At 32.8% G+C, this 23,338-nt stretch overlaps 1 protein-coding gene across 1 annotated transcript; it reads right to left on the reverse strand.

Annotated features, from left to right (window-relative positions):
- Window positions 1-1,603: 1,603 nt before the first annotated feature.
- Window positions 1,604-21,457, reverse strand: LOC128235831 (uncharacterized). The gene is made up of 19 exons (XM_052950624.1): window positions 21,339-21,457; window positions 18,038-18,262; window positions 14,010-14,210; window positions 13,371-13,595; window positions 12,724-12,924; window positions 10,708-11,157; window positions 9,170-9,583; window positions 7,960-8,082; window positions 7,697-7,721; window positions 7,469-7,533; window positions 5,899-6,021; window positions 5,635-5,659; window positions 5,411-5,475; window positions 3,835-3,957; window positions 3,571-3,595; window positions 3,347-3,411; window positions 2,650-2,674; window positions 2,391-2,510; window positions 1,604-1,855 (listed from the first exon to the last, which is right to left on the reverse strand). The coding sequence occupies exons 1-18, from the start codon at window positions 21,400-21,402 to the stop codon at window positions 2,399-2,401; spliced, it is 2,556 nt and encodes an 851-aa protein (XP_052806584.1). The 5' UTR covers window positions 21,403-21,457; the 3' UTR covers window positions 1,604-1,855; window positions 2,391-2,398.
- Window positions 21,458-23,338: the final 1,881 nt, after the last annotated feature.

Below are 23,338 nucleotides of genomic sequence, written 5' to 3' on the forward strand. Positions count from 1 at the left end.
ATTATTTCTGCTGCAATGTATTTATTGAAAATAAAAAAGTAGTTATTGTTGTATAAAATTTGTTGATTTTTATTTATGCTATTTTTGGAAATTAAAAATAATTATTGTTCTTCAAAATTTGATGTACTTTTTTCGGTATAATGAAATGAAAATGTCAACCTTCGAAGAATAATGTTGACCTCGGCGCTGCCTCGATCAACATTATGACAATTTTCAATAGCGCCCTCACAGGAATGTGATATTTATATATTGACTAATGTCGTTTATATCAAGATTCAACATATGCAGGTCGCGTGAGGTATAATATTATCACTTATACCACTTATCTCTGTAGACTCTTATCCGTTAAAATATTTAAAATGCAAATATATTTGTTTGCACCGGATATATATTAATACACAGAATGCACCTGTTATTTACAATTGGCTGTTGAGATTTTGTCCAATACATCACTTACACAAATTTTAAAGAGTTTTACCTTTGTCATTTGGCCAAACAGAGTAAAAAAAAAAAAAAAAAAAAAAAAAAAAAAAAAACACTAACGGAAAATGGCTTGTCCTAAATAACACAATACATGCAATATGAAGTGCTTGGTGATATGTCTAGGTAAATTTGTTTATTGTTGGCTATAAAAGTGTGTTCCGTTTTGAAAGATTAGCATTCAAATTATAGAATAACATCGTATATGTTTAAAGGTCTAGATTAAGTAATTTTGGCATGATAATTCCCTGCTGTGCATCCCTTGTTTATTACACTGTTGTCACGACAGGATTCCAATTTCCTGTGTTCCTTTAATTGACTCAGGGCCATTTACAGTTGACACTTTTAGAGTAGATAATCTGATTGCGTAACGTAATCATTAATAAATACTCATACCTAATGCATTCTTTAGTTTGAGCAATGGGAAACAAATGATTAACAAAAAGAGTTTTAAGAGTTTTTTAAAGTTATTGAACTGATATATATCAATCCACTTTCAATACATTGTCACCATTGTTATTTCTAAATTTTGATGCATAATGGTTTAACCATATTCATGGGCTGTTTTATATAACATATAACATTACTCTTATTCTTATTCTAAAGTATTGTAAAAAAAAATATTTTCATTTTAATAAGAAAAAAAAACGTTTTTGTTCATTTCTATAATAAAACCTCCAGAACTGCACAGCAGACGGGAATAAAGATGAAGATCAATACAAAGAAGTTGTGTTCTATCCACGGATTTGGTTGGGGGCGGTAATACAGTTAAAAAGGATGTACATGTTTGTTTCTTAATCAAGCAGATTAAAGCTAATTGATCCTTTTTGAATTGTAAGCCTTATATTAATGTACACGAACGACACAAAGCTTCGTAGAAAAGAGGTGCCGAAAACACACGGCACCAGTACGTGTAAGTGGAAAGCATCTCGTTAGACTCTATTAACCTATACTCTTTTATTGGACTTTAAAAAACTTATACATTTTAATGGATAACCGTTTATTACGTGCAATAATAGTGAATACAATGGAACAAAATCAATGCACGGATTCATATTGCAAAAATCATTCATTTTTTTGAGTGATATAATGAATATAAAAAAGTGTAAGAGAACGAGTACAAATTATAGAGTAGTAAATATTTTCCTTGACCCGGGACATTACTGATTACATGAAGATGTATTACGACAAAAACATTCTGAAACCACATTTGCAATTAATGTAAGAAATTGTGTCGACCAGTTGGTATGTGGTCATACTTTTCAATGTTTAATTTAAACATGTGATTGTCTCACGTGTGGTAAATAACATTAACAAGAAACTGATGCAGCTTTTTATAGTCTTTATTTGCGAATGTTTTCGCACATCGGACTATCTGAAACAGAACAATGTTGTTTTGTTTTTTTTTAAATTTTCATCATAGATTAAGTTTTGAAAACATGAAAGATGTGCTGAATACATAATATTTTTACTTCCAATCGTAATAAACGGTAAGATATAATTGAAGGATACACGTCAAGTTCGGTAAAGACCGCCGAGACGTAATATATGCAATCAGCAAAACGCTCATTTATTCATATCGACTTTACTTCTAACAAAAATAATTTTATTTAGCTTTTGCACACCATTTCGAAATATTTTCGCCCCGGAAACAACGTCAAGATCATTATTGTTTTAGTGGCTTGCCTTCATATTAACATAACTTAATAGTTGAATTATTTCTAAAGCAAACATAATACTTCTTTCTAAACATGTTAGTAGTAAACTTGACTAAACAGCGGCGTGTGACCCGCAACACTACGCAACGGTGCTGATACTGTATCGGAAAACCACATACGCGTATTATGGATTTTTAAAACGGCTAATATTTGAACTATATACTACAATTCGCAACCTGTTTACAAACTTACAAAGATCATCATTGCATTCCATTTCCTATTTCTGTGTATGTTTTTGATCTTCTCGCGCTTAATTCTTCGTATTGTGATGGTTCCGTTGTCTGAACGGTGAAACTCGATTCACTTGTGCGGCTACAACGAAAGTAAAAGGAATGTAAAGTTGGTCAAGAATAAAACAATGGAACTAGCCCAGTAGAAATATTATCATTGAAAGCCTACGGTTAAAGTATTTGCAAATTAACATACCTTAGAGTAAGTAATTATTACTTACTTTGCTTGACTGTCGGAGGTTTCTTCTGAAATAAATAAAACTGTCTGTAAGATACTCGGATGAAATATAGGTTACAAATGTAAAAACAACTAACAACAACAGCTGCAGCAAAAACAACAAGGACAAACCCTAATATGATCATATAAAGTTGCTCATTGCTATATGTACTAGTTTTGGGGGTTTTACGAGAACAATATCACTTCAACTTGAAAATAGGTTAACTTGCTTCGGATTGGTTTAAAATGTTTCTTCGAAAGTTGTGTTTAACAATGCAGACGTTCTCAATTGCTCAGAGGTGCCTGCCCTTTCTTACAGTTAAATGTTTTCACAACATTTTGAAATTATTTATCAATATGGGTTGATTTACTTAACTTACATTTTAATTTATGCTTTTGACGAAAGGTCGATGGGGTTAGTTTGAGAGAAGAGTTTTTGTTTAAGAACACAAACCTGATTCAGGTAGAATGATAAAATTATTTTTTAAAATAGAATCCTAGAAAATGCACAAACTTGCCAAAAACGAAGACGTAACAAAAATAACATATTAGCAAAGTACAACAGAACTGCAATAAAAACAAAATGTACCTAAAATAAGTTGACCAATAAGTTGGCCAATACAAACACTTACGTTCACTGAGATTCATTTTAAATGCCAAACTTTCTCTTTCCAACAATTCGTTTTAATTTTCGGCGTTACCTATTTCTGTGTATATTTCCAAGTCTCTTGCGGACGGGACGGTGTCAACTGGTGCATCCGGGTTACTTAAAAGTAAATGGTATCTTAAAGGTTGATTCATGAATTATATCTGAAATTATCTGGTGATTGCATATATTGTTCTTCATTAATAAAAATATATGTGTTATCTAAATTAATAAACCATTAATAAACTCTCCAAGTAAATTAACATTTGTACCACTCACCGACTAGTTTCGTCAGACTTCTCATCTGAAATAGAGTATCCTTACAAAATATGTACGATCAAAAGTAGCAGAATAAAACACAAATCATACATAACAATCCTCTTTCAGTGCAGTGATCAACACAGATGACTGAGTGCATAGTTGTTATAAAAATCTTATTAAGTCATATCACTTGTCAAAGATAACATTTTCTTAAATGTTATTTGTCTAAGAAGTGTGCATTGCATTTTTCCTAAATAAAACTTGCAAACCATGTACACGTACCAGCTTTAGGACAGCAGCCATTGGAGATCTTCCTCTTCAGGAGATTCCCGACGGCTCCAAGAAAAACCAAAGAACAGACACCTCCAAGAATTCCCGATTTAACTGTCCTATTAACAGGAAACTCTGAAATAATTGGTGGTAGGCGAATAACGAAGAACTTAAGACGATGTGTTATATATGCGTTCTATTGAGCAATTTTATCACCTACACTATGTGTCATCAGATATGGTTTGTCTTGTGGTGATTTACATAAGAATTCCTTGTGTAAATATTATGGCCTTTTACAGCGCAGTATGTATTAGTTAATATCGATAATGTCTAAAGTAGGTATAATGCATTTGCATAATTGCAAAGTTAAGTACTTTGAAATTTACAGTTTGAATATTCGTTTAAATCTTCGATGCAGTATGCATGGCTTTAAATGATTATAAACACTTTTAAGGCATACGGAAATCTAGGCGTTTTGTGCTGATGTTCCATGTTTGTTGTTTGTAATGTTTTGTTTTTGTGTTCTATGTCTTTGGGGTTTAACCTGTGCAATTAATCAAGGTTTATGTTTAAACTTTCTGCTACTGAGCTTCTTTCTGTTGTTTCAGATTGATATGAATAACTCATTAAGCGTTTATCAACTGCTTCAAGTTAAAGTATTATAATCCTATTGCAAGTTGGCATTTTACACATCAACTTTTTGACGATCCATTACCGGGATCCAAACAGAAAACAGGTCGTGAAAAAAGCAACCGTTTTGACGGCAAACTCTAAAGGCCAATAAGAAATAAGAGAACGCAACACTAACTTTAAATGTCATTAGGTTACCACTTATAATTAGGAATACAGAAAATGGAACAAAAATAAAATATATAGTTACTAGAAAGAACAAACAAACATACTTTGAATATAACGTCAATCATTTTTTATAAACTAACGCTAATGGGATTTAAAAGTATCGAGTATCAAATAATAATAAACGAGTATTTAAGAAATTCGGTTCACCAATAAGTAGATTTTCTGAAAACTTCATTAAACTATATGTTAAAATTTGATGCGAGATGAACCCATTCAATTTTAGAATCATTTGAAAAAAAATTGCCTGCTTATAACTAATGTGTAAAATAAGTTACACACATTTCAGTTAATTTAGTTTGCACATTTTCGCCTTATTCCCTTTGCAGTTGGACTTAAATAACATTGTTATACAATGTTTGGAGGCACAACACACCTATTTATTGTGAATTATTTATGGCTGATATCTTACGTGTTAGTTTACTGCACAACCAAACCTTGCCAATGATAACACGATAATATTGTGACACCCGGCTCCCAAATTAAACGTGAATAAGAGTCTTATTAGTTAAGAATGGTTGTTCCTGGTTCTTTTATCATTAGTTTCATTTCGAGAATAAAAAAGCTGTGTTAAGTTCGAATGCCGCAAAATACATGACACATACATGAACAAGATTAGAGATATCAATTGTCAAACTTTACCTAGTTACCTTAAAGTAAACGTTTTGCCGTTCCCAAACATAATGTACATCGTGTTTGATGAGCAACAATTTGTTTTAATTTTCGGCTTTACCTATTTCTGTGTATATTTCCGAGTCTCTTGCGGATGGGACGGTGTCAACTGGTGCATCCGGGTTACTTAAAAGTAAATGGTATCGTAAAGGTTGATTCATGAATTATATCTAAAGTAATCTCGTGATTGCATATATTGTTCTTCATTAATTAAAATATATGTGTTATCTAAATTAATAAACCATTAAGGAACTCTCCAAGTACATTAACATTTGTACCACTCACCGACTGGTTTCGTCAGACTTCTCATCTGAAATTGAGTATCCTTACAAAATATGTACGATAAAAAAAAGCAGAATAAAAAACAAATCATACTTAAAAATCCTTTTTCAGTGCAGTGATCAATACAGATGACTGAGTGCATAGTTTTTATAAAAACCTTATTAAGTCATATCACTTTTCAAAGATAACAGTTTCTTATATGTTATTTGTCTAAGAAGTGTACATTGTATTTTTCCTAAATAAAACTTGCAAACCATGTACACGTACCAACTTTAGGACAGCAGCCATTGGAGATCTTTCTCTTCAGGAGATTCCCGACGGCTCCAAGAAAAACCAAAGAACAAACACCTCCAAGAATTCCCGATATAACTGTCCTATTAACAGGAAACTCTGAAATAATTGGTGGTAGGCGAATAACGAAGAACTTAAGACGATGTGTTATATATGCGTTCTATTGAGCAATTTTATCACCAACACTCATCAGATATGGTTTGTCTTGTGGTGATTTACATAAGACTTCCTTGTGTAAATAGTATGGCCTTTTACAGCGCAGTATGTATTAGTTAATGTCGATAATGTCTAAAGTAGGTATAATGCATTTGCATAATTGCAAAGTTAAGTACTTTGAAAGTTACAGTTTGAATATTCGTATAAATCTTCGATGCAGTATGCATGGCTTTAAATGATTATAAACACTTTTAAGGCATACGGAAATCTAGGCGTTTTGTGCTGATGTTCCATGTTTGTTGTTTGTAATGTTTTGTTTTTGTGTTCTATGTCTTTGGGGTTTAACCTGTGCAATTAATCAAGGTTTATGTTTAAACTTTCTGCTACTGAGCTTCTTTCTGTTGTTTTTCACATCAATATGAATAACTCATTAAGCGTTTATCAACTGCTTCAAGTTAAAGTATTATAATCCTATTGCAAGTTGGCATTTTACACATCAACTTTTTGACGATCCATTACCGGGATCCAAACAGAAAACAGGTCGTGAAAAAAGCAACCGGTTTGACGGCAAACTCTAAAGGCCAATAAGAAATAAGAGAACGCAACACTAACTTTAAATGTCATTAGGTTACCACTTATAATTAGGAATACAGAAAATGGAACAAAAATAAAATATATAGTTACTAGAAAGAACAAACAAACATACTTTGAATATAACGTCAATCATTTTTATACACTTACTCTAATGGAATTTAAAAGTATCGAGTAACAAATAATAATAAACGAGTATTTAAGAAACTCGGTTCACCAATAAGTAGATTTTCTGAAAACTTCATTAAACTATATGTTAAAATTTGATGCGAGATGAACCCATTCAATTTTAGAATCATTTGAAAAAAATTGCCTGCTTATAACTAATGTGTAAAATAAGTTAAACACATTTCAGTTAATTCAGTTTGCACATTTTCGCTTTATTCGCTTTGCAGTTGGACGTAAATAACATTGCTATACAATGTTTGGAGGCACAACACACCTATTTATTGTGAATTATTTATGGCTGATACCTTACGTGTTAGTTTACTGCGCAACCAAACCTTGACAATGATAACACAATAATATTGTGACACCCGGCTCCCAAATTAAACGTGAATAAGAATCTTATTAGTAAAGAATGGTTGTTCCTGGTTCTTTTATCATTAGTCTCATTTCGAGAATAAAAAAGCTGTGTTAAGTTCGAATGCCACAAAATACATGACACATACATGAACAAGATTAGAGATATCAATTGTCAAACTTTACCTAGTTACCTAAAAGTAAACGTTTTGCCGTTCCCAAACATAATGTACATCGTGTTTGATGAGCATTATTTTCTTTTAATTTTCGGCGTTACCTATTTCTGTGTATATTTCCGAGTCTCTTGCGGATGGGACGGTGTCAACTGGTGCATCCGGATTACTTAAAAGTAAATGGTATCTTAAAGGTTGATTCATGAATTAAATCTGACATAATCTGGTGTTTTCTAATATTGTTCTTCATTAACAAAATATATGTGTTATCTTAATTAATAAAACATCAATGAACTTTCCAATCCAGGTAAATTAACATTTGTACCACTCACCGACTGGTTTCGTCAGACTTCTCATCTGAAATTGAGTATCCTTACAAAATATGTACGAGCAAAAGTTGCAGAATAAAAAAAAAATCATACATAACAATCCGCTTATATTGTAGTGATCAATACAGATGAATGAGGGCATAGTTGTAATTAAACTTTATTAAGTCATATCACTTTTGAAAGATAATATATTCTTAAATGTTATTTGTCTTAGAAATGTGCATTGTCTTTTTCCTAAATAAAACCTGCAAACAATGGACATGTACCAGCTTTATGACAGTAGCCATTGGAGATCTTTCTCTTCAGGAGAATCCCGGCGGCTCCGAGAATAACCAAAGCACAAACACCTCCAATAATTCCCGATATTACTGTCGTATTAACAGGAAACTCTGAAATAATTGGTAGGAGACAAAAAACGAAGAACTTAAGACGATTTGCTATATATAATTTCTATTTAGAAATTTCATCACCAACATTATGTTTCATCAGATATGTTGCATGTGGTGATTCTTTAAAGGTCAACAAGTTGAAACTGCATACATGATAATCATCTATCTAATACAGTTGTTAGTCCAAACTGTATACATGATTATCATCTATCTAATACAGTTGTTAGTCCAAACTGCATACATGATAATCATCTATCTAATACAGTTGCTAGTCCAAACTGCATACATGATTATCATCTATATACTACAGTTGTTAGTCCAAAATTTAAAAGTGTGATTTGTTCAATACATGTTTGAAATACACATATGCAGATTTACATAAGTCTCCCTTGTGTAAGAAATAAGATAACGCAACACTAACTGTAAATGATATTAGGTTACCATTTATAATTAGGAATACCGAAAATGGAACAAAAACAAACTTTAAGTATAACGTCAATCATTTTTATACACTAACTCTAATAACATTTAAAGTATCGAATAACAAATAATGACAACATAGTATTTAAGAAACTCGGTTCACCAATAAGTAGATTTTCTGAAAATTTCATTAAAATATATGTTAAAATTTGATGCGAGATGAACCTATTAAATTTTAGAATCATTAGAAATAACTAATGTGTAAAATAAGTAACACACATTTCATTTATTTCAGTTTGCACATTTCCGCCTTCTTGCTATTGCAATTGGACGTCATTTATTTGCAATGTTTGGTTACCAAACATACCTATTTGTTGTAAATTACTTTCGGCTTATATCTTACGTGTTTGTTTACTTTGCAACCAAACCTTGCCAATTATAACGCAATAATATTGGGATACCCGGCATCCAAATGGAACGTGTATAAGAGTCTTATTAGTTAAGAATGGTTGTTCCTTGATCTCTTATCATTAGTCTCATATCGAGAATAAAAAGCTGTGTTAATTTCGATTGCCGCGAAAGATTTGACACATACATACACAAATGACTAAATAAATCATAGAAATAATTAATATGCATTTTACAAAATAGCATTACAATGACTTACGGACAACAAATCTGAAATTTTGTCTTTGTTTTTCAGGTGTTTTCCAGCCTATCGACTTAATATGAACGTAGCACTGAAAATGCAGACCGTTTTTTGGAGTTCTTTCAGCGTCTTCTTGACTAACTTCGTATATTATCGAGTCAGTCTTTTCAAACTCACATATGCCAAAAGCCTTTGGTTCTCCGATTATGTGTTTATCCGAGAAAAAAGGGGAAAGATGGCCACCGTTCGCAAGACTTCTTTTCATCCAAACAATTTGCACCGATGTGTTGAAAGATCCAGTGTTGGCCGTGCATTGCAGCCTCAATTTCTGACCCACATGAACAATTGGAGTTGAGTTTGTTAATTCAGAACTTATCCCATCTTCATCGTTGCTTACATCAAAGATTCGTTTTGTGATTTTTGAATGGGTTACTGAAAACATACTAACAACTCATTCATTTTGCAAAAAAGAACATGTTTTTATTCAAAACAAGTGGGTGTTAGCTAAGGATAAAATGGAAAAAAGTATGATATGACAACGCATTTGCGCAATTATGCAGTGACTGTATGAAATAACTATATGCAGCTGTGCCAAATGCGATGACAAAACGCTCAGATATGATCCGAAATGACGACATTGGTGAACAAAAAGGAATGTAAGAAATGAAGACCATAAATCGGTGGGTAAATACCGAAAGGGACCTAGCGACATTACAATATATATTTATTTTCATTGGGGAAAACGCCACAAATTGTCCTTTCATTTATCAACCACAAGTGCCTTTTATGAGATTTATCTGAATACGAATAAACTTATAGTCATTTGCTAAGAATTCAACAAAACAGGAATGTCGCATTTTACCTATGACAAATATAATATGCACGTCCAGACTGGTGATCTGCAGAAACAAGTTCAGTAGTCGAAAGTTTAAACATAAACCTCGTACAAAAAACAGGCCCAATGCCAACATCAAAGAAAAATAAAATCACAACAACATGAAACAATAATACAACAATATTTAATATATTAAAAATAGGGGTGATTATCAAAGATTGTTTGGTACGATTAGTAAATTGTAAATTTAAGGGGGGAGGGGGTGGAGGGTAAACTAGTCTGTGTTCACAACATCAAATCTATCCCAAAATTCCCGAATTAAGTAAAATGTAAATGATAATAATATTGTCATTGCATTACCTTGAGGAAACTATTTATTAGAACAGTAATTAGAACAAAATAGGCTAACCCAAAGTAGTCCCAAGTGCTTCTATGATTATGGATCCGAATTTTATCTGCAGAAAAAGGTGTGAAAATTCGAGAAACTAATGCAAAACACTTTCAAAGATATAAAGATATGACCCAATTATTTTTTAAAACGATAAGGATACAATACAGTCTGCCATTACGATTACCAGTCTCTCTATCTCTCTCTCTCTCTCTCTCTCTCTCTCTCTCTCTCTCTCTCTCTCTCGCCCCTCTCTTTAATTGAAACATTTATAATTTTCGAGACATGTTTGAGCGTCAACATACAGTATGAATAACAATTAATAATTCTCACCTTGTACCTTAAGTTCCTTCCTTATAGTTCCTGTGTGAAATACCATTATAGAGGAAGAATTTATGTACCCAACATCACAGGAATACACCCCCGCATCTGAACAAGTCATTGAGGACAGCGGCCTAGACACACCAAGTGCTGAGTAACGACCATTTCTTGTCTCATTGTCAAAGCGACCGACAGCGGTCCAGCTAGAACCATTTGAATACGAACCAGGTTTCTTGTATATTTCTGTTATTGATGGCTCAACATTGTGCATTTCGCCAATCAAGGAATAAGCACCCTGCCACATGACTAAGAAACCAAAAGTTTTCATATTAGTCATGTTGTTCAACGTACACATAATCCGGAATGTATCATTACTAAGATGGTCAACAAGTATCTCAGTGACTGATTGTGGGGTGTATTGTTGATTGTCCGATATCCTTTGAAATTCAATTTGTGCTATGTCTGAAATCAGAGAAAACGTTTTATACGCCGGTTTTTTTTAATTCAAAACATTGCAAAAACATGATTTACTTACAAAAATGTTAAAAATAAGCAGAACTATATTATTGGCATAATGAATGAGGTCGCCATCGTGAAAACTGTAATGCGTCTAGAACAACAATTCGATAATTTAATTCGCATGATTCAATCATTATATTTTATAGAAAGCCTGTTACATCAGAATCATTAAAATTGTACTTTGCAAGTGTCAGAATATATATATACACTTAAACCGAATCATTGTGATTCTTTTGGGTCAATATTTGAACATATAATAGGCAGAAATATCTGTATTAGAATAATTTATTATAATCCTTTTAACTCTAATTGAATCTTCTGCGTTTGTAAAACACTAAATGTGCTGTATTTAAATTGTTACGAGTACTTTTATTCTGGCACTAACGAAAGAGGAAACATGACAATTGTTGTACCAGAATTATTACATTATTTATGATTAAAGACTTTATGTGTATTTACTTTTCTTGCTTCAAGACTACGAATATTTAAGCACACTTAAACTGCTCTACTAGATTGATTACAATTTAGGATCCAAGACTCGGAGTTTATAAGAACAACAAAACTTCAGTTATAGAATTGTTGCGTTTGTATAATTAAGTAATCGGTTTATAAACCATAACTGTTGTACTAGTTATTGAAACATTTGCATCACTCGAGAATCTGAGTATGATTATTAGAACACAAAACTTGCTGTACTCGAATTATAAAATGACTATGACTCAAGAGTCGGAGTAGATAAAAGACACCAACAGTGCTGAACTAGCATTATTACATGTGCATGACTCAAGACTCCGTGTACATGAGAAACTTAAATTCCTGTAGTGGAATTAATATATTTTCTTTTTGCAAGATTCGGAGAATATAGAAAACAGTACTGCTGTACCTTAGAGTATCTTAGAACACGAAACTACTGTATTATAAGAATTACTTTTTTATATATCAAGACTCGGAATATATAATTACAGAAAAGTGATGTACTACAATTGTTACATTTTTATGATTCAACACTCGACGTATAGTAGAACACCTGCTGTACTAGAACTATTTATTGGCCATTACTGATCCCTCGGCGTACGGAAAAACACCCAACTGCTAAATAAGAATTACTTTAATCCTCATGAATCAAACTAAGATTTTTGTGATTTCTTATCCTGCTGTTCTTATAACGATTTAAACAACTTAATTGTGCTTTTGTTGATGTAATCCTAGAAATATACAGAAACACAAAAGGCTCTGGATTAGAATTTTTGAATATTAAATGATTAAAGCCTGATATAATATAAAAACAGCTGTCTTAAAATCTTATCATTCAAATATCGGAGTTAACAGGGAAACCAATATGCTGTTTCACATTTAATAAAATCCACATGATTCAATCATCAGAAATGTAGTAAATCAGAAACAGCAGATATTACGAATAGGTGCATAAAATCCGCTCTGTTAGAATTATTACAATTTTTATTGTACAAACTCCTACTGGAATATACGAGTAAATATTTTTATAATCACCTAAAGGAAATGCCATGACCTCAACCTCACATAGATGAAAAAACTCCATTACACCAATCAGCTGCAATTGCACGTAACGTCCTACCAAGGGTGGGTCAACGGTGAACGTACGAGTGGTCAACAGGCCGTCTTGATATCCCACCTGGTACATTGAGTCCAAACGTTTACCAATTGTAAGCTTTATGTTCCTTGCCCGTCCATCTACACATATTAAATTTAAAAATAAAACATGTCTTAAGATACATTTAAACGCTATTTAGCATACTGACATGTATGTATTCAAGGCATCATGAAAAACCTGTTCTAGCCTATGCGCATACTTAAAACACAAGGTATAGGTTAGGTGCTGGTAACGTGATAATGCCCAGAGCTATTTCTGACTACATGTTCACTAACCGTGCTAAATATGCGGTAATAAAAACATTTATTGATAATATGTATGTCTGTGTTGTCTAATCACGCTGTATGTCTCTCAGTAGGCATATATTTTGCCTTGATCATTTGGATTTAAAGCAGAAACATATTCCGATTATAACGCCACTTGACTTATCAATGTATTTCCCTTGTTGTATCGTTAAAAAATGGATAATGGTGATCACATACTATTTAGTAATTTGTTTAGATAATGGTAGGCGAGCCACACTTACCACAGTTGTCCAGTCGGTTATGAATAACGACACTAGTGATGTAGTAGTCTTGATGTAGGTCCACCATCCACCACGGCTGGTACTCTTTAGTCGTGTGAAAACACGAATCGCTAGAAATTTTGTTGTTCCCGACATTACCATCAACCGCTGTTGAAGCGAGCCAATAGGAGTTTCCGTAGTTGCTGCTCTGTGAAGCTGTTTTACCAAGGGCGACATTACTCGTTCCTGTTAATGTATATGACTAACATTACGAGCTCTTTACGCGAAAATAGCACGTAGCATTTTATGGTCTTTAATTTTCATGGACAACAAAAGTAAAAAATACTTGTGGCACTCAAGCAACATAGCTTTTCTTGCTTACTCGGTGAATTTAAACTGAAACAAACAATCATCCTATATAAATGAGTCGACTTTAGGAAACTGTTAGTTAGTTTATCACTTCTGTTTTACCACCAAAGGTTATTCTATGACATTTACACTATACTTTAAACGCATGTTTTGGATACTGAATCAGTTTGATAAGCATATAGATTCTATCAAGGAGGGCGTTTTAATAATTTAGTATTTATTCTTAAACAGGAAATATTTTCTTACCGGTGCATACATCTACGAAAGCACATTGTTATATCTTATAATCACCTGAAGGATATGCGATGACTTCTACCTCACACAGATGAAAGTATCTCTCTATACCAATCAATTGCAATTGCAAGAAACGTCCTACCAATGGTGGGTCAAGGGTGAACGTATGAGTGGTCAACCTACCATCTAGGTAACCTGCTTGCTTCATAGAGTTCAAACTTTTACCGATTGTAAGTTTAATGTTCCCTGCACGGTTTGCTATAAAATGTAAATTTTCTTTATTGTAAAAAGTCTAGTACTGCGAACAACTGAGAAATGTTTAATTAGCAATATAAAAAAGCAAAGCGGAAAGCAACACGTTGATTTGGAAATAGATATGGAGGTTAAAGAATTAAAAAAAATAATATTTCAAGCTAAAATCAAATGCCTTATTGAGAGTGCTGACATGTATGATATAAAGGCATAGTTATATGGAGGCTATTCGTTGCCAAAAGTCCAGACGTGTATTTGTGTATTTTAGGTTTGTAACATTGATGATTTACCAATTTACATTTTACAACCGCCAACTCATCGGTTGTATGTTTACATTTTACACTGCACATTTTCATTTTTCATTGTACCAATTTGAGTTTTATTCTCGTTGCATCTATTTAACAGACGATTTAGTCGTGTTTTTAAAGTTGTGTATGTTAAACACACGTCATTCTGTGGAAGTCACATGCCGAGTTTTACATTGCGGTGTGTAGAAGACAGATTTCAGTTCGTAGTTCTACAAAGAACATTGTATCATGGTGACTTTTCATTCGCAGTTGAACATGTTTACGAGATGAATTTAATTTTATTTATAGATAGCTCCGCCTCAACCATGTCTTAACTCCGCCCTAACCATGTCTTAACTCCTCCTTACGTCTTTCGGAAATTTCCGCTATCACTCGGCTCTATTTAAACCAATTATGGATACTTTGGACCATGGACATTACGAACGTTATTATGGACATTACGAATCATCTATATTACGACATTATGGACTATGATTTGGAAACAGGATGGATTATAAATTAGTTCATGTCGAATAAAATAAAATATGATATTACAACATGTTTTTGTCTATATAATAGTAATTAATACGCACATATGACATGAAATGAGATGTATGCAAAATGATACTTGAATCAAACACAACAAAATGTAAGTTATTAGCATTAAATTATACTTCAAGAACGAAAAGTCCCATTGTCTTATTTTTCTTTTAAAGCTGCACTCTCACAGATTGACCGTGTTGACAACATTTTTGGATACCAGTGGTATAAGACTGCTGACAAAAGATCAGATACAGTTTTTCAGTTTTACATTCGCAAATTGATGTTTTATGGCTAAAAGTGATACTACAGTAACGTTTTAAGAAATATTAAAAATGTCGGCAGTTTTCCAAACAATTTAGATCTGTTTTAGTGTGAGTAATCGCCGAGTCTGGGACAAAAAAACCTGTCAATCTGTGAGAGTGCAGCTTTAAATTACTATAAACACTATTTTAAATTCTACCATTAGAGGACACTTTCTTGCCTTTTTGCAATGTTTAAGATTGCAAGTAATATAAGATAATTTAAAATTTACGAAGAAAAAAATCCAAATTTTAATCAAGTTGAAATTATTCACTAAGATGCCCCAGAGGTTTCTTACCTGGTAGCTGGAACTGTATGGATAAAATGCACTTAGATTACAACTTCATATAACTCGTACATTATACTGTAACGAATATTATTTTATAGGTAATGAATAAAGTATTTTAATGATGAAGTCAATTTATTGCTAATAAACAATTATTACTTGCTGCTACCTTTTATACCCCACGCACACTCAACAGTCAGGGCTTTTTCACATTTAGGTGAAGCGGACCTAGCCCTTTTGGAGGGGAAAAATCGCGCGTTTGTTTTTCTAATCTAAGACTCCCGATATCTATTTTTTCATGTTCTTGAAATCCCCCACTTGATTGTTATGGTTCACAGTGGCAGATCCCGTTATTCATAACTGGGGGACACAAGTGGGTTGGAGGGCTTTTCTTCCATCCACATGGATATTTTGTTTCAATGATGTATTGAAATTACACGTTTACACCATGCATGCTTATTAAGATAATAAATGTATAACATCAGATAAAACTAGGTGGATATCATTATGATGTCCATCAAAAGTTTCGTGGGTTTGCTGGAGCAGGTTTTGAACAGGGACTTGCGTTAGAGGGGCGTTACTTAGGGGCACAACTTTTCGGACATGATCCCTCGAGTGGGCATGACATTTATATGTTTAAAATGTGGGAAGTGGGGTTTAGGGGTACCTCCCCCTAGAATATTTTAAATATTTTTAGTCTGAATTGGTGCATTATGGCGTAATTAAGTTGTTTTTTTCTGAAAAATATTGACAAAAAAATTAAACTTTAAGTTTACTTACGGGCCAACTTGGGGGGACACAGGCCCTACAGCTCCCCCCACCACCACTGAACGACCCGCCCATGGTCTACTTGTAAATAAAATAAATGATCAATTTTTGCTTGCTTGGGTATATAAGTAAAAAAACAACTGACAGTGGCAGTATAAATCTGGGTCCGTGAGCCCAGCTCAGATACACCCAACTGCAATTGACTAAAAATATGGTGATTTATAACCCATTCATTTAGGAACATTGATCGTCAAATTAAAATAAAAGATGAAGTTAATTTTAGTTTTTATTGTGAAATAAAGAGAGTACTCGGACTTACAACCGGGAATTTACAGGAGGTAGGCGAAAATGTTATCTCCCTTGCTTGATTCGACGGAAAGAAACGAAAGAAAATCTGATTCGTTAGCTCCGCCCATTCACCTTCGTTTCTTCCGGTTACATTTATATAAGGTATAGGCGAAATCGTCTATCCTTGTAATTCTGAACTTGTCAATTGTCTTTTGTAAACCTGGACTTGTTGGACTGCAAATGTTCATTTTACGAATGCGAGTGTCGACTGTAGAATTGCAGTTTTACATATGCATGATTCGGCTTTCTAAATTACATCATCATATTGTTAATGGCAAGTTATACGATCTATGTTTTAGTGAGTTTATACAGGGTCGATCTGACAAATATACATTTTGACTACTATAATGACAAATGACAAATCAATACGGAAAAACTGACGAATAGAAACAACAAATAGCACGTCTACATTGACAAATGCAAGAGATATTTAGTACGATTTAGAAGCACATTGTGGGAATTACACGTCTGGACTTTTGGCAACGAATAGCCTCCATATAGTTAGAGGCCTTCCTTAGCATTTTCAATAGCCCGATATAAGAGTCTTTGCATTGCACATGTAAGTTCGTCGTATCACACAAGGTATAGGTAAGGTGCTGATAAACCGAAAAATGCCCACAGCTGTGTCTTACTACATGTTTACATCCCCTGCTAAATAGGCGGTAGCATCAACATTCACTGATATTGTGTGTGTCTTTTTCTGTCGACGCTGTAGGTTATTCATAAGTTAGTATATGATCATTGTACACTTAAGCAGGAACATGTTTTCAATTTAAATGTTACTTAGTGTATCAATGTATTTCCTACTGTTGTATCGTTAAAGGGAATAGACACCATATGGGTCCAAAATCGGCATATACTGTATTGCTTTTAAATAAGACTAGATTATCGAACGAGCTAGTACGATCCCAATTATGCATCACTTTACAATATTAAAATAATGTTTTGTTGCTTATTTTGAGTTTACCCGTTTCGAAAATGGCGCATAATGGTTTCCCAGTTTAGTGAGTGGTTATTAAGCGTGTTTAAGTCACAGATAAACATACCGACGCTATTTTAAAATTCACTTAAAATTTTCAACTTGGAAAAATGAGCAAAAACGTCGAAAAACACGTGTCGGAAGCAATATGATATATTAGTTAAAGACAGATTAAATGCGTTTGATTTCAATCCTATTTTAGTTTTTAACATACTACATTTTTCTCAGTTGTATTATCTGATGTCTAGTCCCTTTTAAATGTGGACGGATCAGATACAATTACGATGTTGATTACGACATTGATACACTGTTCTACACTTACTACAACAGTCTAGTCGGTTATGTATAACGACACTTGTGATGTAGTAGTCTAATTGTAGATCCACCCTCCACCACGGTTGGTACTCTTTAGTCGTGTGAAAACACGTACCGCTAAACCAAGAGTTGTTCCCGACAATACCATCAATCGCTGTTGGAGCGAGCCATTTGTTTTTTCGGTAGTTGCTACTCTGTGAAGCTGTTTTACCGATGGCGACATTCCTAGTTCCTGTAGATGTATCTTACTAATATAACATGCTTATTATTTCGCTACAAAGAGCACGTAGCATTTAACATGCTTTACTTTTTATTTTTATATAGGTTTTTGCTTTTAACTCGCCTTTATTACCGTCTATAAGTATTATTTAAAGGATATCCTTTGGCGTCCCATTGGCAAAATGTTGTCTGAAATCAGAAACTAGAAACTTAAGTGATATATCCTTGAGAAAAGAGAGCAAAAACCCGGTTCCAAATATTAGGCCATGCTGTAATCCTTAACTTGCCCACGGGCAAAGATAAAAAATACCATTATGAAACCTTGTATTTTGGTTATACTTAAAATCCAAATAAATCATTTATCGCTTCAAATGGAAGAAAAAGAAATAATCATGCACTTCATCACCACTATTCTTCATCACAACTGTTTAAATAACGATTTGACTGTTTACCTATTTTGAATCACTGCGCGCAAATCTATGACAACCACAAATGATCACATATGTATACGCGAAATATTTTAATAACGTTTAAAAGAGTTCCAGCGAAAAACACATGTTAATTTGATTTTGTTTAACTTGTTTTTGGCCATTCGCGAACAACAGTTTTATCTCAGCCAACACGATAGGTGTTCAGCGAAAACTCGGTAAACCTCGTTTCCGCTAAACACCGTATTATCGAGTTAGGATGAAACCTATCTCACACGAGCGGCCATGAAAGATACCAATAGGCTACAACAACGCGTTAAATAATAGAATGAGGCGATAAACTATTGAATTATTAATGACTTCGCCATCATGAAATTACGCCATATCCAATCCTAAGAAAAACACACCAAAAATGCTGTGTTTTTGTAAGTCTTATTAATCCAGGTCAAGAGTATAACAAATTTAATAATAAACGTATAGGTAAACCCCAAGTACTTCTATGATAAGAAATCATAACGCCGTCTGCAGACGAAGGGATACAATTAAGAGCACCTAATGCAAAAACATTTCAAAGATACGATGCAGTCATTGTTTGAAACTATAAACATCCTACACAGTCTGCCTTATAAAATAAAAGGTTTAAAACTGTGAGATCATAGAGTTTCATAATAAAAAGCATCGTTGTACTAAAACTGGGAACAAATAAGGAAAACATTATTAAAAATAAAAGCGACATGTATAAGCTAATCTTTCCTTCCAAATAATTTGAAAAAGTAAAATATTTAAAGAAAATGAAGTCACATGCCAAAACACTCCGAGTCAGCCAAAAACGTGTTCGACAAATACGGTTTTAAAGATAACATGAATTAGCAAAATCTTCATAAAAAATCAAAATACTGAAAGCTTAGTTATGAAAGGATTCTATATTTAACCTCATATTTTGTTTTAGGTATTCATCTTCAAAAAATAAAAGGCAAGTGCTCTTCAAAATATTGCCTTTATATCCCCGGTTTAAATAAAATCCAAATAATTCATTAAGTCTATCTGCCCAATTACCTGCTGGAAACATTTTAATTTTACGAATTTTCTTTAAAACATCGCCATAAAAATCGGGATGAGCAATACAATTAGCAATCAGCGATTTAAGACTACTATTGTACTTTGATATGAGATTATAATGACCATTTACAAATTTTGAGAAAGTTTTCCTTAATCTATAATATCTGAAACCTTGTTTTAGAAGTGTTTGCGTCATAAGTTTACTGCGAGAGCTGAACATGTTTACATCTATACATATTCTAGCAAATCTTATCAACTGTGCAATAAAAACACCATATGGTGGTGAACTAGGAACATCATCATCTAAAGAAGAGTAATGATTTTTTTTAAATTAAAATCATCACGTTTATCATAAAGATTGATACTCAATATATCTTCCTTTACTTCGAGTTTCAGATCTAAATAGGATGCTTTTAAAACGGATGTATTAGATATATTAAGTTGCAATTGTGAAGGGTATATCGAATGAATGTGATCTGTAAAGTCAGGATTATTTAAACTTAGAATATCATCAATATATCTAAAAGTGCTATTGAATTTATCAACAAGAGCTAGATCTCCAGACTTATATAATTTCAACATATATTCACTTTCATAGCAGTATAAAAAAGAGGTCTGCAAGTAAAGGTGCATAATTGGCACCCATTGTAATTCCAATCGTTTGCTTATATAAACATTTACCGAAATTTAGAAAAGAACTATTGAGTACAAAATTTAAAACTTCAATGACATCTGTGCATGTCCAATAGAAATATTTATCTGAGCGATCATTATAAAAAAAGCTTTTTTAACATGCTATGCCATGAAGGTAGTTTTCTCCCTCGCAAAATTTGTTTCGATAAGAGGAGTCAAGATTGTTGAACAGATGTATAGAGCGTTGAAAAGTCATAGTTATTAAGCACTGAGACCTTAAACCTTCTATTTTCAGAATCATTAACTAAATCTAAAGAATTATTGATAGACCAAAAGAGATTAATTCCAGAATTCTTTTAAACTTTACTACAGTATTTTTTTTAAACTGCTGTACTCAATTACTATGAGATTGTTATTCAATCTTCGGAGTATGTATAAATATATTGGGAAACTGCTCTACTGGAGTTATTTTAATTCTGATGAAAAACTCTCGGATTATATGGTAACATCAAAGCTAATGTATTAGATTCTTATAAGTCTTATAATTTAAGTTGTTTAGTTTAAAAAAACACCAGCACTGCTGTACTAGATTAGCTGTAATGTTTATGATTCAATCCACATAGTAAACTGCTTTAAAATTTATAGAATTGTTTTATTACATGCTTATCGTTGATTTAAATACCTTAATCAGTGAAGTCAATTTGATAATTCTCGGAGTAATAAGAAACATTGAATAATGTGTATATAATTATTTTAATTCAATATTCAGAGTATTTAGAAACACAGTAACTGCTGTATTAAAATTATTTAAAAAAAACAAACATGATTCAATCCTCATCGGATGTAGAAACACCAACACTGCCGTCCTTTGAGCTTTATGATTATTATGAGACAATCCTTATCGTATATAGGAACACTACAAATATATTGTCAAATCGGAGAATAAATATAAACACAGCGGTTACCTACCCTGTGCATAAACAGCTATAACCAGAAGGAAATATAACTTCAGTGGAAATAATATAGAATCCATATTTGAATGTAACAATGCGTGATATATTTTATAGTCACTGTTTACAACTTACTTGCAACCGTTTTAATTTTAAAGTGTTAAAAGTTGCACATGAACATGATATCTGTAACACAAATACAATGTAGCAAGAATCGGTTTCGTTAGAATACAATAGCAAACAATGAATAGGGAAATTAATTTAGTATATGATTTCCGGTTATTTATAGAGATTATTCAGTGCAATTAAAGGATAATTGATGATTTCAGTTGTATATTTGTTTTCAAGAAAGTCATAGAAATACACAATTTCACGAGCGACGAAGCCATAAGTGACCGTGTAGTTTTTCTGGGATCACGATTGAAATAAACTACGATCTTACAATGAATTCAACTATTTTTTTCTGTTTCTTTTATGGCATCAATTAAAAAAATAACAACAGCGCTCTCTTATATAGTATGAATATTCAAATGAAATATCCAGATAATTTTGCCATCAATCACATAATTGTGTTAAAAGTATAATTTTTATGTCATGTTTTCCTATATTTTAAGTACACCTTTCATCCAGTTGGTCACAAATATTTCCCATTTTGTCATTGCTTTTTTGGAGAAAATAAGTCCCAAATATTAACCGGTTTGCTAAATTAGCTCATTTTTATAAACTGCTTCATATTAATGCTTGCAACTATACGTTGCTTTAGTATGAACTTAAGTGACCTATTTATACGTTATTAAATAAAATTCAATATTGGCCATTTAAATAGAAAGCAGAAGAATCGGTTTCGAAAGATCATGTAAGCATTCCGAAAACAAAATTAAATTATTTTTTCAACATACTACAAACAATATTTATTATTTATCATAGACATTTACCGCATATATGAATATGCATCGAAGTGAAGGAAAACGAAACCGAAAATTTATTTAGTTATGCTTTATTGTCTCCTTGAATATTTATATCCTTAAACCCTTATGATTAACCATTGTAGTAGTTGTGCGGTTATTAAAATGTGAAACTTTTCGCGACCGCAAATGTTTAGCTAGCCTATGCACGACGATGATGTAGTGTCAGCCAGCAAGATCCATAGTTCAAAACCCATGTTGAGACTCTGGCTTAGTAGGGAAGTTGTAGATTTGTAGTCATGTTTTCAAGGAAGATCAGACGCAAACGGTCAATTCACTTTAGGAACCACAAATAATATATGCATACATATGTCAACTGTTGTACCAGGTAATGTGTTCAGATTATCAGAAAAGAACCATGAGGAACATATATAATAATTCAATAGCAGTGATTTAGACAGTGGGTGTCAATGATACCGGAAGAACCTCGATCATAACGAATGAGACTTATGGTTTATAACGGGCAGTTCGAAGTAGCACTTGCCTTTATTGGCTATTAAAAGCCTTCAATGGGTTCTCGCTGGACAGTACTAAGTATTACATCCGCATTGATATCTATTTACACGTTTGTTTGTTTCCTTTGAACATGCGTTCATACCTAAGACGGAGTTAATGCAGTCATACCAACATATACGAGTTGATTGATATTTTCAATACGATATGTAGATATATTTGTAAGGTGTTTGTTTATTCACCAAATTGGGAGCTCGGTTATAAAAAGCTGTTATTTGTTGATGAATCAAACGCATACTCACGATTTTGTAATGGACCTTATTAAACATGTGGGTATTGTCATTCGGTACATACCAACAATGTTTGATGTCAATATCGTGAACAAAAAGAACTAACTGATTTGCGAGGTTGTGTGAAAGTAACAGTTTTTGCAAAGATCAAAGAACAACGATTGAATTATGAATCTTTTCCTTTAGCAAAACGACGAGACCTAGGCTATGACAATGTCATGCTATTTGTGATAATATAGAACAGACTTATGAGACACATTCAACTCATTTGGAGCTGTGAACCACAAATATGAAGAATATTTGACTATTAT

The sequence above is a fragment of the Mya arenaria genome, chromosome 5 (assembly GCF_026914265.1).
Source record: "Mya arenaria isolate MELC-2E11 chromosome 5, ASM2691426v1".
Classification (NCBI taxonomy): domain Eukaryota; kingdom Metazoa; phylum Mollusca; class Bivalvia; order Myida; family Myidae; genus Mya; species Mya arenaria.

What these genes read in the sequence shown, in the direction of transcription:
- LOC128235831 (XM_052950624.1), bottom strand. Translation starts at nt 21,402, where the DNA reads ATGGATTCTATATTATTTCCACTGAAGTTATATTTCCTTCTGGTTATA. An exon ending in TATAGCTGTTTATGCACAGG is followed by an intron (nt 18,263 to 21,338) that starts GTAGGTAACCGC and finishes ATACATCTACAG; the next exon opens with GAACTAGGAATGTCGCCATC. An exon ending in AGTCATCGCATATCCTTCAG is followed by an intron (nt 13,596 to 14,009) that starts GTGATTATAAGA and finishes ATACATTAACAG; the next exon opens with GAACGAGTAATGTCGCCCTT.